The sequence below is a fragment of the Carassius auratus genome, unplaced genomic scaffold (assembly GCF_003368295.1).
Source record: "Carassius auratus strain Wakin unplaced genomic scaffold, ASM336829v1 scaf_tig00045014, whole genome shotgun sequence".
Classification (NCBI taxonomy): domain Eukaryota; kingdom Metazoa; phylum Chordata; class Actinopteri; order Cypriniformes; family Cyprinidae; genus Carassius; species Carassius auratus.
The window spans coordinates 1-18,730 of NW_020526868.1; the positions used below are offsets into that span (position 1 = coordinate 1).

At 36.0% G+C, this 18,730-nt stretch overlaps 2 protein-coding genes across 2 annotated transcripts; both read left to right on the top strand.

Moving 5' to 3' along the window:
• Positions 1-6,570: 6,570 nt before the first annotated feature.
• LOC113087661 (dolichyl-diphosphooligosaccharide--protein glycosyltransferase subunit DAD1) lies at positions 6,571-7,880 on the top strand. The gene is made up of 3 exons (XM_026255607.1): positions 6,571-6,841; positions 6,999-7,154; positions 7,506-7,880. The coding sequence occupies exons 1-2, from the start codon at positions 6,631-6,633 to the stop codon at positions 7,127-7,129; spliced, it is 342 nt and encodes a 113-aa protein (XP_026111392.1). The 5' UTR covers positions 6,571-6,630; the 3' UTR covers positions 7,130-7,154; positions 7,506-7,880.
• Positions 7,881-8,477: 597 nt separating this feature from the next.
• LOC113087660 (glucocorticoid modulatory element-binding protein 2-like) lies at positions 8,478-18,558 on the top strand. The gene is made up of 10 exons (XM_026255606.1): positions 8,478-8,620; positions 9,315-9,486; positions 9,577-9,656; positions 10,542-10,666; positions 13,823-13,926; positions 14,389-14,546; positions 15,432-15,503; positions 15,591-15,728; positions 17,014-17,136; positions 17,240-18,558. The coding sequence occupies exons 2-10, from the start codon at positions 9,350-9,352 to the stop codon at positions 17,824-17,826; spliced, it is 1,524 nt and encodes a 507-aa protein (XP_026111391.1). The 5' UTR covers positions 8,478-8,620; positions 9,315-9,349; the 3' UTR covers positions 17,827-18,558.
• The last annotated feature ends 172 nt before the right edge of the window (positions 18,559-18,730 follow it).

Sequence of the window (18,730 nt, forward strand, 5' to 3'; positions counted from 1 at the left end):
CTCTGATTGGCCATTGCATTCAGGAAATCAACAGATATGTTTCTGATTGCATACATTGCACAACGCTGCAACACATATTTTAAATAAAAACATTTAAGGCTCTCCAGAGTGCAACACAAATATGCACTGGATCGTTTGCCAAAATATGATTCACTGATGTCTGATGGGGCCCTAATTCCTTGGGTCCAAAAGCCACCACTTATCTCACTTATTGGTTAAGACCACCCCTGCACATGCCCTTTGAAAACATGTAAGATGTATTGCTTATTTGAACCAAACATGAAACTGAAGCTACTTTGACAGGTAAATGGGAAGAGTTTATGCATGCAAAGGATGCTCCATTGTTTCCTTGCTCAAGCATCCTTGGTAATCTTCCCCTCTTTGTGGTGTTATTAGACAAAACGTCCTTTTACTTGGTGGGACTATGAACGGTTTCCAGGTCACGAAGGAGCATTGAAATCAGGATGTAAAATTTTGTAAAATCGGAAGCACTATATGTTTGTCTGTTATTGTTATTGCATCACATTCAATACAAAATATAAACTCACATTCACAACCCACGGCCCTGAAAATTCATCAGTGGTAGCTGGTGGTTAAAATAAATTGTAAACAGAGCTACAAACTACGAAATTCAAAATCTTTCACATATCCCAGGTTAATATTATGCACACAACTATGTAAGTGATATCCCTGAAATGTGTACCTTAAACAGCAAGATGTCAACTTGTTTGCCTAGGAAAAAGTGTTTGAGAAACCTATAATTATTTTGACAATCCACATGATGACACTTGTTGATGCACTTCACCTTTCATTTATGTTTGTTTTGAGCTGAAGTTTTTTTCCTTCTTCTTTGTCTCTGCAGGTTGTCTAACTGCCATATTAGAAAGGAAGACTGTGCTTCTCTGGTCTCTGCTCTGAAATCAAACCCCTCACACCTGAGAGAACTCAATCTGAGCTATAATCTTCCAGGAGATTCTGTAGTAAATCAGCTCTGTGCTGTACTGGAGGATCCACAGTGTAAACTTATTTTTATAACAAGTTTAGATTTACACATATACCAATACATTTGAATAAACAGCAACAGTTTATTTGTAAAAGATGTTTGCAAAATGTTTACCAACTTATCCTAAACCACCTTTCCATCACTAAATGGGGGGGGGAAATTACCCTCTTTGTTCTTTTTTTGAGTCATGGTGTCTTTCTTAATAATTCCATTTATGTAATACCAAACATTTTATGATACAACTATAAGGGTCTTTTTCTATTATTTTAATTAAAATAGTATACAACTTTATTCCCTAATTCTTGCACATTTTTCCTGAACTGTGCATTTGCATTTTAGAAACTTAGGTTATGTTTTTTCTCTGTCTATGCAATAAATGCACGTCCTTAACCCTTTAGAACCTAAAGCTAAAATAGGCTGCTTTCACTCATTTTATTTTTTTGAGTATAAAAATAAAACATAATGTGGCATCTTCAGGTGTAAGGTGTCAATTGTTTCAGAAAATGATTAGCTTTCAGGAAATTACAGTTATTGTACATTATTGTGTTAATAAATAGAATTTAAATAGACAAAAAAAAACGGAAAGAAATTGCACTGCTTTTTATTTAGAAAAAATCTGAAAAACTCATGAAAGAAAGAATCTAATGCCTCAGTCTTGAAAAAGGAACTATAATAAATAAATACAAGTCTTTTCGGGACACTGGTTTTCACTAAGTTTTCACAGTTTTCACTCAGGAGCCATTTGTTTTACCCCAGTTCTCCAGGCATTTGTGGATCCTTCAATCCAGTCATTTAAATGTGGTGCTCTCGAAAGCAGTTCCTGTCTAACTGCAAGCAAAGTCCCACATCACATTCCTGGCACTTCCATGGGGGCTCCTCTTGCATAGTTTGCAACTCTATAAATGCACGTTCTTAAATGAGTGGAATTTTCTAGAACTGCTTAGGTAATGTCAATGGTAAGACACATTTCAGATGAGGTCAAGTTTCAAATGTTTAATCAGTCAGAGCTATACAAATTTATCTTAATTTTTTCAAGTAAATCTTCATTTTATGAAAAGGTTACTTTTATTAGTCTTTGTTAGGGGTGTCAGGTGGCCAATGCAGTAAAGATCAAATGGCCCTGACGTGGCTTCCCTTCTTTGTTTAAAGGGGGGGTGAAATGCTCGTTTTCACTCAATATCCTGTTAATCTTGAGTACCTATAGAGTAGTACTGCATCCTTCACAACTCCAAAAAGTCTTTAGTTTTATTATATTCATAAGAGAAAGATAGTCTGTACCGATTTTTCCCGGAAAAACACGACCGGCTGGAGGCGTGACGTGTGGGCGGAGCTAAAGAATCACGAGCGCCAGTAGGCTTTTGTGTTGAGAGCGTTTGGAAGCTGTGACATTACCTTGAGGAAAAACAAACCATGGCTAACAGTCAGATTCAGCTTATATTTATGATCCAGAATCAGATCCAGAGGCTGAAATTTAACAAGAGCAGCATCAGCAACGACGTCTCTATGTGGTATGTACTGAAACTGTATATATTTGCTTAGCGGTTTTGGAAAATGACTAAGTTCCACTTTGTCGTCTTTTTTTTTTTTTTTTTTTTAAGGTGTACATGTGGAAAGTGCAGTTTGATGACAACATCGCATGTTGTTTACTTGATGTGCTTACGCGCCGATAGCTAAGTTAACAACACAGAGATATTTGAAGCAGTTTTACTCACCGCCTGCGGTTCCAACACACGATCGTGACCCTTTTTCGTTGGGACTGCATTATCCTTAAGAAATAAATGATGTGCAAATCCGGCGTCAAACTGGGCCATGTTTGTAAAACAAGCATCTTCGAAATGCAGGGAACAAACACAAACACTTGCACAACTCCGTCGATGCTCTGTAAAAATAAACTCCATCCACTGGTCCCTTAATGCTGTTTTTCTTTTGGTAATCTGTGCAGGGTTGTCTTGCCCTGGCAACCAAAAACACACTTTTTTTGTGACATTTCGCGACGCTCTCGCTCTGATCACTGAATGCCTCTGCTCTCAGTGCTCTGCTATACGGGAGCGCGCGCTCTTCCGGCAGACGTGCCCTTAGGACCCATATAAGGAAATTCCGCTCCATCTAACGTCACACAGAGCCATACTCGAAAAAAAACTTTCCGAAACTTGTGACAAACCGGAAGGAGTATTTTTGGAACAGAAATACTCCTTCAAACGGACAACTTAATTTTTGAAACTTTGTCCATGTTTAGCATGGGAATCCAACTCTTTAACAGTGTAAAAAACTCAGTATGCATGAAATAGCGTTTCACCCCCCCTTTAAGAAATTCTTCTTCACCCTGTAAACTGGAATACTGCTGTATTGGAGATGAAGGTTGTGCTGCTCTGGCTACAGCTCTGAAATCAAAACCCTCACACCTGAGAGAATTGAATCTGAACAGGAACACACTGGGAGATTCTGGAGCAAAGTTGCTTTCTACTCTACTTGAGGATCCACAGTGTAAACTGGAGAAACTACAGTGGGTGATATTTCTGCATTGTAAAGGCATTTGTAGATATTTTGTAGAAGTGGATTGGTATTTTTCTATTCTATCATAATTATGTATGAAATAATACATTTTTACTAGTCTGTATATGGAAAAGTGAGTGATATTGGTGGTATTATTATTACTATTATAATCATAAAAGTTACTTTTATTATATTTCATTCTCTGCTTTATGTGGTACCATCACATGCTGCACATACACAAACACACACACACACTTTTGTGAAAAGTGGGGACATCCATAGGCGTAATAGTTTTTATACTGTACAAACTGTATATTCTATGGCCCTACACCAACCCTTCACCTAACCCTAACCCTCACAGGAAACTTTGTGCATTTTTACTTTCTCAAAAAAACTCATTCTGTATGATTTATAAGTTTTGAAAAATGGGGACATGGGTTGTGTCCATAAGTCACCCTCTCCTTGTAATACCTGTGTCATACCCATGTCATTATACAGAGTTGTGTCCTGATATGTCACAAAAACAAGAGCACACACACACACACACACACACACAGACACACACAGCCAGGCCCAAATGCGTTCAAATACCAGAAAGAAACAAGTCATAAACAAACTCTGTTTTTTGCATTTGTATTATATTCTTACAAATGTTACTGTAAACTAGGCAAATCAGGTTGCGGTTTTTTAACTAAACTTACCACAAATAAAATAAATAAAATGCCTAATACAGACTCATATCGCTTTACAAACATTCTTTATATGTTTCGCAGGTTATCTAATTGCTATATTAGAGATGAAGGTTGTGCTGCTCTGGCTTCAGCCCTGAAATCAAACCCTTCACACCTGAGAGAACTCCATCTCAATAATAATGAATTAGGAGATTCAGGACTGAAACTACTCTCTGGTCTACTGGAGGATCCACAATATAAACTAGAGGAGCTACAGTGAGTTATTGATTTCCTTAGGAATTTTACAGCATATGTGGAAATGAACATTACATTTTGTGTGTGTGTGTGTGTGTGTGTGTGTGTGTGTGTGTGTGTGTGTGTGTGTGTGTGTGTGATTTTTTTTTCCATTGTGATAATGATTATGATACAGGAAGTATTAATGTTTGTCCTTTTTCTCCACCGTTTTACAGTATATGTCCTGTACTTTAAATGCAAAACAAACAACTGCCTTCTGTCATGAAGAACAAACAGCTGCTTGCTGCCACCTGGACACACACTTTGTCTGTAAGGGTTATGAACTCACATGTAGTAATAACTGAAATTTAAAAATCTGCTGATGTTGTACTACTTGCAGCAATACAGTAAAATACATGTTTTCTATGCATTCCATTCCATTACAAAATGCTTGACAAACTGCTTTTATGCATTTTTGTTCTTTACTGTGTAATTGTCCAAAATGCTAGAGATATGATGGTTCAGACTCATTACCATTTAAAATAATTAATAGGTGTGATCAAATCCTGCGGGAGTGAACTTGTCAGTGTGTTACATGTATATAAAGTGGTGTGTAAAGAAACTGATATTTGATAATGCTTTGGCCATGCACACATCTTTTGAGTGAAATTCTGAATGAAATACGTTTTTCTTTTTTATCTACTTAAACTTTTTACATCTTTTATTGTAGTTTTAAAACAAAGAACATATAAATAACATAAAACAAATACATAATAAACAAAAATGAAGAAAGCAATAAGAATATATACATAATGCTATTTCTGACTCATGCTTGTCATGTGATGTTACTTCTCACTGCTTGGACATTGTCATTTCTAATTACTGGATGCTGCATTTAAAAATGATCAAATAGCAAGCCTTTGCATATTAAAGGGGTCATATAATGTTGCTAAAAAGAACATTATTTGTTGTAATGGGTTTATGCGGTTCAAGTAAAAAAAAAAAAGCACATTATTTTCTACATACTATACAATATAGTTTCTCATCTATGCCCCACCTTTCTGAAACGCATACATTTTAACAAAGCTCATCGTCCTGAAAAGCGAGGTGTGCTCTGATTGGTCAGCTATCCATTGTGTTGTAATTGGCCGAATACCTCAAGCATGTGATGGAAATGTTACTCCCCCTGACTATACTGTGATGCCATGTGTGTCCTGGAGCACCGAGACTAAAACATTAAACCCCATGAACAAGGCATTTGTTGCATCCAGTGGGGCTATAATTACAGATTATAATGACAATTCCAGCAGCCCTTAATTCCAGTCCTCGCGCCCCCCAGCTCTGCATATTTTGTATGTTAACACACCAGCGAACATTTGGGCAATGTTATGCAAAGCTTACCACACAGTTAAATAGACATATGGGGGTGTGTTTAAATGAGGCGTTTTAGGAGCATGTGGACAAGTCTTAACTTTTATAAAGAATATCTCTTCAGATTTGAGACTTTAGTCTTTGTGCTACACACAGGTGAGTTGGTCTGTACAAACCACAACTGTACAAAATATTGGTAGCAACACACTCTCCTCTATGCGTATAGACACTTTTCACACTTATGTGCTGTGTGCACATAATCCCACAAAAGACTCAGTAATATGTTTTTACATGCTCATGCACAACAGATCATCTTGCACTGTTCCCCAGCCAGCTGCTTGACTTACGGTGTTTCTCTTTGCACATGTACAGTATTGAAGCACATATAATGTTTGTTTGTTTGTTTTTTATGTATAGGTAAACATTTATATATAGTATATTCATAGTCAAAATCTGTCAGTAGGTTAGGTGTGTGTAGGTTTATACTGTTTTACTTCATTGTTGTATGTCTGTATTTACGTAGCACAGTGTGAGACACAACATTTCGTTCCACTGTATGTCCACACATGTAGCGGAATGACAATAAAACTCAACTTGACTTGAACTTGAACTTTGAAACTTAACAGATCTTGTTTATGCACCAAGAGCTTGAAACACTCCAACGAGAAAGGAAAAACAGAAATCGCATCATATGACCCCTTTAAATTATTTTCAAAGGAGCGTTCGGAATTTTGAGCCATCTAGCGCCCCCTGGAGGAAGAACCACTCTGTGCCTCACTGGAAACCGTTATTTACGCAAACGTTATTTATGCACACGTCAGCATTCGGTGTTATCTGGCTTTTAGATCGATACTGAGAATGTCTAATTCAGTGATTTCTGTAATTTCCAGATTTTTGGAGGAATATGCGTCCAGCACGCCGAACAAACTGAAAGTGATAGACGCATATCTCCTGTATATTATGATGACTGGAGCGCTGCAGTTTCTATATTGTTTATTAGTCGGCACTTTTCCGTTCAACAGCTTTCTGTCTGGTTTCATATCATGTGTTGGGTCGTTTATTCTTGCAGGTAACTGATTTATTCTTGTTTCTCCCTCTCTCTCTCTCTCTCTCTCTCTCTCTCTCGTTATTTATGTGCACAATAAATATCTATCCAGTAATAGCCTACAAATAAGTACTTACTATTTTTTTTATTGCATTTAATAATATCTCCATGTCTTCTTCAGTGTGTCTGAGAATCCAGATTAATCCTCAGAATAAAGGCGAGTTCTTGTCCATCTCACCAGAAAGAGCCTTTGCTGACTTTCTGTTCGCCCACACTGTGCTTCATCTGGTTGTTATTAATTTCATCGGTTAAAGTGTCCAGATGTGCTGATAAAAAGGTAAAATAAACTGACTTTAATCTATAGCAAAACCCCAAACCTTAATGGTCTTGCAGCCTATAAATTAATCGTGTAATTTGTAACTTTATTTAAGAGTAAAGTTATGTATTCTGTATCAATGTTTTGATATGGCAATAAAACAATTAAAATATTGACATGAAGATTAATGTTTAACAGGTAACCTGTAACTTTAAACTGTAGTTCCGCACTGTATCAAGCATTTAAATTGATCACATTTGGTTTTCTCTTAAAATAATCTAAATATTTTCTTTCACACATGCTCATTCATTTATTTATGTCTGTTTTATTTTATTTTATTTATTTATTTTTATTTATTTATTTTTTTTGCAGACTGACTGTCAAGAAATGTCCAAACCAAGCGCACCCAGCTACTAGAAGCAGAGAATAAATATCATGTTCATGATTGCTATTTTCTCCAAACACTGACAGCACCTGCACACTTTATCAAGATTCCCAAATCCTCAGACCTCCCTACACTACTAGACAGATAAATCACATTTCTTGAGATGGGATCTATTTTGGGTCCATTTCTGTTCCTTCTCTATATTCGGTGATTATTGAAGAGAATTCAGGCTAATATGCTCAACTGGAGTCTATCTTCATATTTTCTTCTTTTAATTTCAAACATGCTTGTACATGTTTCATTATCAAGTTTATAGAGATATATATTTTTTGCTTTATTCAGAAATAAAACATAATAAACCATGTGGATTTTTCATGGCCGTAACCAGAACATATGAACAACATACTCATAACTGTTAATTTGAATCAACATCATCATCGTGTGTGTGTGTTTGTGTGTGTGTGTTTAAAGCGCTTTGCATAAAAGCATCTGTGAACTGCCTAAATGAGAAAATCAAAGAGTAAAATAAATCAATCCTGAATGCATTAAAACAATAAGACAAATATGCAAATTAGAATTTAGAACAAGTTTTTCAATGTGAATTTAATTTTTTAATTTATTCGTGTGTTTTGTGTTAACTTACTGTTAACTATGAACCCAACTTCTTGTGAACTTTCCACAAAAGGGGCGCAAGGAGACTCAGAAAACCCAAATCCTCTATTATGCGGCAATGAAATCTCAGAAAAGTAACTTTGCTTCTTCAGCGCTGGCAATTTTTCAAAAGTATAATAGCTTTAAAAAAAATACTATAGAGATATTAACAAAACAAAAACAAAAAAATATATATATTTGGTCCGCCTTTTGCACCTTTTGCGCATCTTTTTTTTTTTTTTTTTTTTTTATTGCAAGACAAAAGAAATACAAATACAAAATAGCACTGCATTGTCATACAATGACACAAAAAAACAAAACAAAAACCTTTTGCGCATCTACCCACTTCGTTTTCTAATGTTTGACGTGCCCGTGACGTCATGACGCAAGCGCATGCGCGGTAGAGTCTGTCTGCACAGCGCTTCCTAAACACGGATTCAAACCGTTGCGGGTAAAGATTCGATTTAAACTCTATTTATCTGCCTGTTATTTAAATTGTGATCTTTTTTCTTCCACGAACACACATATTTTCCGCCACTTTTTTGTATTTAATTCGGTCGATTTGGGCAAAGCGCAAATATTCAGCGATTAAGCTCAAAACATTGATAATCTGTGGGTTGAAGACTGTAAACACGCTTACTATGATTAAACATTATTAATCAATACAATTACTGATTCTACTAACAAAATATGTAATGCTATTGGACGACGTTTACCAGAGAATGCAAATGCATACAGTAGTTAACATTTAGTACACGATATATAAATATATCTCATCCGATTCATATTTTTACCGTGTTACCAGTGGGGTATGAAAACTTGTTTTCTCTTTGAATTTAGTTGTTTTTCTTGGCACATTGGCAGATATTTGTTTTTGTTTTAATCAAAAACGAATTAAACTTTGACCAATTTCTCAGAAACAAATGCTTGTAAGTTTGTCAATGTGGTTCTCGATTAAATGCATCTTTATTTAAGAATCTGTAGACGTTTGGACTGGAAAATAAGACAGTATAGTAAAAGAATAGAAAATAAGTCATTTTCATATTTGTGTGGTTGGAAGCGGAGTTATTCAAGCATTAAGCTGTTCATATGGTCATTGTTTCATAACTGTGGTTCCACTACATCTTCCTTTCCACACCCATCAGATGCTGATTGACACCTGTCAGGTGCTGATGACCTCATGGCATCATCCTCTGAGGTGAACGTCCACATGGAAGAGGTGGTGGTGGTCACGACCCCTGACACAGCGGGTCAGACCTCATCGGCCGAGGAGGAGGAGAAGAATATACTGGTGGCGACGGATCTGGAACAGTCTGGGTGAGAACTTCGCTCTTTCATGACTCCATCTTCAGCTCCCATCATGCACCTCTTCCAGACTCACAGCGGCTTTTGTCTTTTCCTGCACAGGGAAAACATTATGGAGCATAGCATGGAGTCCGAGGCGGAGTCTAGTGCCACTATCTCCCTGCCCAAGGACACTGTTTTTGGTAGGTATTGCGATTCGCAAATTAAAGACACTTTAACAGAGCAATAATCCACTCAAACAGGTTTATCAGAGTGATTTCACCAGTTTATGCAGGTCATAAAAAGGTCTTTAGCTGGAGCACAAAGACTTGGATTCAAGAAGTCATGTCATTAAATGTTGCATGAACTGCAAAAACAAAACACACAAAAACTTTTTTTCCAGTGTTGAATTAAAATATACTGACTTGAGATGCAAACTGCACATAAGAAGTCTTGTTTTCTGAGAGACTGAATAATATTAATTAGTTTGTTTTCTGTTTGTTATCGGCCAGTGGGTTATGAAAAAAATGTTTACCTTTGAATTAAGTTGCTTTTCCTTGGCTTTCATTTAATTTTGACCAGTTTCTCAGAAGCCAACACTTCTTATTTTATGTCATTTTTTCTTTTTGAGTAAATATATCTTGATTTAAGACGTTTGGCTTGAAAAATTAAGACAAAAATACAGAGGAAGTGCATGACTTTTTGCGTTGTGTGATCAGAAGCTACAGTCATTTCCATATTTGTGTGGTGGGAAGCGGAGTTATTCGAGCATTAAGCTGTTCTTATGGTCATTGTTTCATAAAATCAGTTCTGTTTTAGTATCATTTGTTTACTACTGTTTGTTTTAAAAATTTGAATTGCATTTTTATTTTAATTTTATGTAAGTTTCAGTAGATTTAGTTTTTATGATTTTACTATTTCAACTTTTTTTTTTAAGATAAATTATTTTTTTAATGGTTTTAGTTAGTAGTATTATAACATTGTATAACATTTGAATACATAGATTTTATCAAAACCTAATTTAGCTATTGGAGATAATAAAGTTTTGATTATTCTTATTTGTGCATTCCATGTTCATATTTACACAGTGAAAATATCTGAAGATGCAGATGTGGAGGGTGATATTCTCTACCCAATAACGTGTGGGGACACCAAAGCCAACCTCGTCTGGAAGAAGTTTGTGTGTCCGGGGATCAACATCAAATGTGTGCAGGTAAATATGTGATCGAATCTGTTTTAAAACACTACAACATTATTGAGACACACTTCAGATCATATATTTGTTTGTTTTTTTCTTCTTGATTTAAAGGCTTGTTTGTTAATTAGGACGGTTAAGTCAATTCAGATAATCGCTATTTATTTAAATTTTCAGTTTTTAGTTAATGCATTAATTTCCTTTAGATGTTTAAAAAGTAAATCATGCTATTATTATGCTTATGTTATTAAATTACATAAAAACAACAGATTCCTCAAACTGCATACATTTTTTTATGCAAATATGTAATTTCAAAATAATTTGTACATATTATTATTTGCAAAAATCACTGATTTCACGTTAAATCAACAGATTATGTATTTCTAAGACAGCATCAGAATTCTGCAATAATATATATATATATATATATTAGGGGTGTAACGATACGCGTATTCGTATTGAACCGTTCGGTACGAGGCTTTCGGTTCGGTACGCGGTACGCATTATGTACCGAACGGTTCGTTGGACTAATTAATTAAATTTGGAAAATAAAAAAGGTGTGTGAAATATAATGTTATGCGTTCAACAAGGTAGCCCAATAACCCAAACGACGTAACAGGCAACGCCCCTGACACCCCCGAAGAAAAAAAAAACACACTTATATGTTTATGTTAGGCTACTCAGTCAGGCGCTCGCTCACTCAGTACGCGCTGAAGGCTCGGTACCACGGAGCCCCGCGAGTCACCTGTAGGAGAGAAAAAAAATCAATCCGTGGCGACGGTTTTGCAATCCGTCCCCTCAGTTTATAAACCATCCTCATGAATTAATAAACTGTTCACTCGGTTTAACAAATCGTACCCACGGATTAACAAACCGTGCCCACGAATTCCCAATGCGTGCGCTCAGATTGTGTAAACCGTACCCTCGGTTTTTGAATCCGTACCCACGAATTCATAATCCGTGCGCACGCTTTCGCAATCCGTTCCCTCGGATTTGAAAACTGACACGCATTTTACACTTAACAGTGAAACATGCATCTAACTCCGGCAGGTGGGGTGAGGTGGGTGGAGCTTAGTATAATAAAATCACAAAAATAAGTCTTCATGTTAAGAAAGAATTGTACACAAGCATTTCCAAAACTGTCAAAGGTTATTTAAAAATAAAGCAATTCACAAATTATTTTATGACAAACATTTTTACTGTCTTGTACTCATTTATTTAGCCTACAAATTAAAATTATAAAAAATAACTTTATTTTTATTTGTATCATTATTATATATTATTAAACAGGTTATGCATAAGAATCTTTTATCCAAAATAACTTACAAAAGAGGAAAAAATTACTCCAGAGTCAGTCACAATGCCAGGTTTATTGCACAATAATAATCAAGTGCTATTATAGATTATCAGCAATTGAACAAGATTTTAATGCGCATCTTTCTTATTAAATCGTTGTATTCCACCTCGTACTACACTTGATAGAGAATCACTTAAGACACTTTGCTGTAAACCTATTCCACATAATAATATTCAATAAAACTGTATGTTAACACGTAGGAGTTTGCTGCATGAATCCGTGAGTACGGTTTACAAATCCGAGGGAACGGATTGCGAAAGCGTGCGCACGGATTATGAATTCGTGAGTACGGATTCAAAAACCGAGGGTACGGTTTACAAAATCTGAGTGCACGGATTGGAAATTCGTGGGCACGATTTGTTAAATCGAGTGAACAGTTTATGAATTCGTGAGTACGGTTTATAAACTGAGGGGACGGATTGCAAAACCGTCGCCACGGATTGATTTTTTTTTCTCCTACAGGTGACGTCCTGGGCTCCGTATACGGACATCACCGCAGCGAATGGTGCATTTACGTTATAGCCGCGGATAGGAGACCTTACTCTGTAGTGGAAAACGCAGGTTTTAAGAACATGCTTAATGTAATTGAGCCCCATTACAATATTCCTTCACGAGCCCATTTCAGCCAGACCGTAATTCCTGCTTTGTTCCAAAAAACATAAGCCCAAATAGAGAACCAACTGAGTAAAAACACACTCAATATAAAGAGTTATAGAGTTCAATATAAAAAGAGTTACATCTTTGTATTTGTTCATAACTACTACAACAATATTACATTTAATTTGTAAAAAAATTTTATAAGGAGCTATTTTTGTTTTATACAGTATGCTGCTAAGAAAACACCATAGAAGATGGGTAAAGAATAGCTCCATCATTGTTCAATGTAAAAAAAACAAAACAAAAAAAAAACACATACTTTGTTAGTTTTAATAAATAAAACATTTAAATAAAAATCAAGGAAATTTATCTGCCAATTTTTTCTTTTTGCTGTATCTAAAACGTACCGAACCGTACCGAACCGAACCGTGACATCAGTGTATCGAACCGAACCGAACCGTGAATTTTGTGAACCGTTACACCCCTAATATATATATATATATATATATATATATATTAAACTTAATAATTTTTTATTTATTAAGCCTGTTTTTAGTTAATGCATTAATTTCCTTTAGAATGTAATAATGTTATTATTATGCTTATGTTATTACATCACTGTTATTATTAAATTATCTTTGCAGCAGTGCTGAAAACTCATCCTGCATAAAAACAACAGATTCCTCAAACTGCATCAAAAAATGAAAATGCAAATCTGCAATTTGAAAAAAAAAGTACATAGAATTATATATATATTATTATTATTATTATTATTTATTATTATAGTTAGCAATAACAGCACTGATTAGCCATTTTACATAAAAACAACAGTTTTTGTATTTTCTGCAATTATATATATAGTCAATGCATAATATAATACATTCATATTTCATAGTTTAAATGACATTTCAGTTTTTCTAAAATGTGGTAAACAGTGATAATAAAGAATAAGCATATGTGAATAATAATGTTTACTATCATATCTTGCTCCTATATCTCTATAAACATTAAGAAAATAGTTCACTCAGATCTGTAAGTAAAGACTGTGAAGCTCCTGGATTGTTTTGCCATAAATGTGCTGCTCTGAGTAACGGAGTGTCTGCATATCTTTGCCACATAGACAGTTTTATCTGTTCCTGAATGAATATAACTGCTTTCCATTTCCGGCGCTGATGCTGTGCTCGTCGTAATGCTTCATATTCATCACTGCTGTGTTCCAGCTGAACGAGCATCTCATCAGTCCCAAGGAGTTTGTCTATATAGCGGGAAAGTCCACGCTGAAGGACTGGAAGAGAGCCATTCGCCTTAATGGGACCATGTTGAGGTTTGAGGCAGAAAAGAATATAAACTAGAAATGCATCCCAGCACTGGCAGTTTTATAATAGTTTTAGATTTCATTGTTTATCAAACTAAAAATTAAAGCACTGAAGGTGCTGATCTTATTTTCTGTCCTTAATCATATTAATACTTTTTGTGCAGTTATTTCTTTTGTGCAGTGTATGTTTATGTGTGTGTGTGTGTGTGTGTGTGTGTGTGTGTGTGAGTGACAAGGCACAAGTGTTTTCAACATTGCTAATAATCAAATGTTTCTTAATCTGCACATCATTTGTATGTTCTATAAATGCAAATTAATTTCCAAGTGGAAAATATGAAAACATTGTATGTTTTCTTTGAAATATCGAGCACTGAGGAGTTGTTTATAGTAAGATATGTAAAAAGTGCTATTGGGATATCATGTTTACTGTAGTTTATGCAAGATGAATGCACTGTTTGGTTGTTTCTACAGGAAGATCATGGATTCAGGTGAGCTGGACTTCTATCAGCACTCCAGACTGTGTTCAAACACCTGCCGCAGTACCAAGATTGACCTGGTGGGGTCACGAGTGTCTCTCAGCAGCCAGCAGTCCACCGAAACGGCTCCTGCGACCCCCGCCTCTGTGGACGGTATGAATCTGGACAGTTTATTCATAGTGTTGCACATTTGTATTTGACACATTTTTTGATTGCACTTCAATGTTTTTCACGATAGCTCCATTGAATGGTTTGAGCTAGGATTGTGCGCAACAAATAATTTGACTGCATTCGTTAAAACAGAAGTTTTGTATCAGACTAGACTAAAAGCAAGAAAACCCCAAAATATGGTAAGAAAAAAAAAAAACTTTGTGCATGCATGTGTATATAATAGCCAACATTTGAAAGACTCAATCTATGAATCACATTGACAAATCCCTCAATGAATTCCGCTAGAAATATGTCGCAATTATGCCGTCCTCTGGCCTCGTGTTATCAACATTTAATTTTAGGAGGACGTTAAAAAAGAAAAGAAAAGCGCAAACACTCAACGTCAGTTGATTTTTATTTATTAAAATCAGATGGGGAAAAATGCAGAACAATAAAAAATCAATATTCTTATAACGTTAGCCATCATATTTAAACACAAGACAAAAACAATGGGGAAGTTTATCAAGAATAGCACTAAAACGGCTTTTAAAAACATAATTCGTCATGTAGCCTATTTCATCTAAACACAAAACAAACAAAAAGAAAGATAGACAGTACCTGAGACGATTAGGGTTTCCATCCAAAGTTGCTAATTTAATTTAATGCGCAAAATTGGAATATTACATAAAACATTTGCGAACAACCACTGTTTCCATCCAACGCATCAAAGAGAACAAAATAGTCACTTCCTGTTAAACTGGCACTAAATATCAAGTTGAAAACACTTGAAAAAATGTGCTCTGCAGGAACTGAAGTCGTGCACGCAAAGATAACGAAAAGCTAGCCAAACTTTGAGCAGTGATTAATTATTTTGTGTATATGTTTCAGTGAATGGATCCTCAGCTTCGATTTCGGCAGATGCTGGTGATGACAGCACAGAATGGGTGACGGCTATCGGAGGTAAGAGACTTAGGGATGTATTGTATGTAGTCTGTGTAGTCGTTAATGGGTTTAACACTGTCACCGGCCCGTTCTGCTCCATGTCAGAGGACACCATGACGTTCTGGAGAGGACTGAAGGATGCTGGGCTGCTGGAGGAGGTGATGGAGGACATGCAGGGAGAGATCCAGGAGATTCTCAAGGGCCTGGAGGAGCGAATCCACGACCCGCCGCTTCAGGTTAAAGGTCAGTGTTAAGGCCTTTCCCACGGAGCATAAGACATTTAACGAATATCTAGGGATGTAACAATTAACTGTGAGCCGGTTGAAAATTGATTCAAAATGTGACGATTCAAATCTGTTGAGATGCAAAACAAATCGTGATTTAATTGGGGTAGGAGTTTAAATTAATGCATGTCTGAGGGGAACTTACTTAACGTCTTTAGAAAAGTTTAGATTTTTTCTCTTCATCTTGTCTCTGTGTAATTCGCATTAAAGTTCATAACTGCAGTGCTGCATATTTTACAGCGGTAACCAAGAAAACGATGTAAGCGCCACCTGCTGGCAGATAGTGAATCTGCGTCTCATTCAGACATTTTTTTATATATATATATAGTTTTTTCAAAACTGTTCATGTTGCATGTATGCAGCATTTTTGTTTGGATCATGATTAAAATTAAAATGCAGTGGTTGCCTGTCAAATGCAAAGAGCACACAAAACCTTATTTTGTTTATATGAAGAGATATTTTATTTGAGTTATTGCGTTGATTTAGGGCTCATTTTAAAATTTCAATTTAGTTTTGATGTTTACATTTACATTATATTTACATTTAGTCATTTAGCAGATGCTTTTATTCAAAGCGACTTAGAAATGAGAACAATAGAAGCAATCAAAACCAACAAAAGAGCAATAATATGCATGTGCTATATTAGTATAGTGTTAGATTACATTTTCACAAAGGGATGTGCAACATTTTGTCCAAACAATAATAAAAGGGACACATTTTATGTATAATTTGTCTTAAATCTCATTTTATAAACAACCTGATGCTACAATCAGTTTGAACCCACTTGATATTTATTTGGACACTAAACTCAATTTCTTTCTCAAAATCTTAAAACAGTGTTTCTCCTCAGACTTTAATGCTACAATGCTTAAAATGAGTTGTATAGACTAATAGGCAAATTGTGCATATATATGTATTTAATATTAATAATGAATATATTCATTATTCATATAACAATATCAAATATAGTATTTTCATCTATTTTTATATTTTAGAATATATTATATAAATTATATTATTATTGTTGTTTTTAAAGTTCAGTTTGTGAATGTATATCGCAATTATATATGTATATATTAATAACTATATGCTAGTGATATAATAATAGCTTTTTATATAATATAAGTGATTATTAATCTAATATATAAGACTTTATATATAATTTTTTTGTGGTATTTTCAATATTTTAGCATATTAAAGGTCAGACTGATTTGGTATTGTTCATTACTTGCATCTGTCAACAGATGCTGCTCTGCTCAACAATATAGTGCAGAACTTCGGGATGTTGGACCTGGTGAAGAAAGTTCTTGCCAGTCACAAAAGCCAGATGGATCGCTGTAGGGAGCAGTACACGCGCAGCTTAGTGGGTCTGTACCTGTTTATGTCTTTATATCCTCATCCAGCAACAGACTTTTTGTGCATATTGTGTTTTTGAATGAGAAAGTGAGCTTTAACTTTGTGCATTTATAGCCCTAGAGCAACAGTGTGACGAGCATCGCAAACGCGCCAAAGAACTAAAGAGCAAATCCCAGCACCTCAACAACGTCCTGATGACCTTGACCCCCGTGACCTCGCCTCCCACCACAAAGCGCCCCCGTCTGACCCGTGCTGTCTCGGGTCCCGCCACCGTGGCCTCCACGGCCGCCCAGCCTGCACACTTCACCCTGCCCATCACACAGCTCACCGGCATCCCGCTGGACAAAGTGCTGTCGGTTCCGACCCAGTCGCCCCTGATCGGTGGATACACGGTGCTGACGTCACCCGGAGGCACCGAACTCCAGTCTGAAGGTTCTAATTTAACCGTGTTGAGCACCGCTGCGGTTACACAGGGGTCCACGGCACCCACTTTCGTCAAAGTGGTCAGTCCGTTCCAGCTGGTCACACTGCCCACAGTAGGAGCTGGAGCTACGGTGCAGAATCTGGCAGCGCCAGTAGGGGGCGCAGTGGGCGGCACTGTAGTGGCGGTACCCATCAGCAGCGTAAACACTGCCAGTGTGGAGACCGTTGGGCCGCAGGCGGAAGTGGCTACAGAACAGAAAGACGACCAGAAGGAGTGAAATTCTCCTGAAACCGTGTTCAGTTCAGTTTTTGATGTTAATGCATATGTTATATCCTCTGTTTGTACATAGAGGATTAACTTTTTTGCTTTTTTAGAGTTCATTTGCAACTTTTTTGCAACAACAGCCATGGTGTGGTAATGATTTATTTTTTATTTTTGCATTGCATTTGATTTAATTGTAATCTAATTACAATGTGGTAAAATATAGCCTGAATTGTTTAAAGCGAAAGTTCTCCCAAATATTAATCATCATTTACTCACTCCACGGTTGTTCCAAACCTGTGTGAGTTTTCTCATGTGGCACATGAAAGATGATATTTTGGCAACCAAAGAGTTGTTGGGTAGCCATTAACAATTCTTCTTTCGTGTTCAATCGAAGAGAGAAATTCATAGATTCGGAACAACTTGAGAGTGAGTTAATGATGACATAATTTACATTTTTGGGTGAACTGTCCCTTTAAGGATGTTTTTTATTAAATGTAAGGCACATTTTGTCTTTAAAATTTCATGGTTGACCAGTGTATGCATAATTTGTATTTTTTTTTCTCACTCCATTATTTATCCTGTTCACATAACATTTTCTCGTATAATTTTTTCTCTATCGATGTTTCATCTTAGTATTTCTGAAAAAACTTGTTACAGTGAAATCTGTACTTGACGTAGTTGATTATTTAAAATGCATTTACCTGGACCATGACAATCTTGTCTTTTAAAATAAATACAAATTGTACAATACAGAAAATTGGCCTCCTAAACAACATCATGTCCAAGATTAGGGGATCAAATGTCCAATTTTAAGAAAAGACGGTCATTGAAAAAACTGATTCAGAACTGATTCCTTGTAGTTCAACATTTTTTCTAACACTCTTACCATAGTAAAACCAGGTGTTTTAGCTGTTTCA

Bases quoted from the DNA above. Each gene is read 5' to 3' on its own strand.
- LOC113087661 (XM_026255607.1), top strand. From the start codon at position 6,631: ATGTCTAATTCAGTGATTTCTGTAATTTCCAGATTTTTGGAGGAATAT. The intron at 6,842-6,998 runs GTAACTGATTTA...TGTCTTCTTCAG, and splicing joins TGGGTCGTTTATTCTTGCAG to TGTGTCTGAGAATCCAGATT.
- LOC113087660 (XM_026255606.1), top strand. From the start codon at position 9,350: ATGGCATCATCCTCTGAGGTGAACGTCCACATGGAAGAGGTGGTGGTG. The intron at 15,504-15,590 runs GTAAGAGACTTA...GCTCCATGTCAG, and splicing joins ATGGGTGACGGCTATCGGAG to AGGACACCATGACGTTCTGG. The intron at 15,729-17,013 runs GTCAGTGTTAAG...ATCTGTCAACAG, and splicing joins CCCGCCGCTTCAGGTTAAAG to ATGCTGCTCTGCTCAACAAT.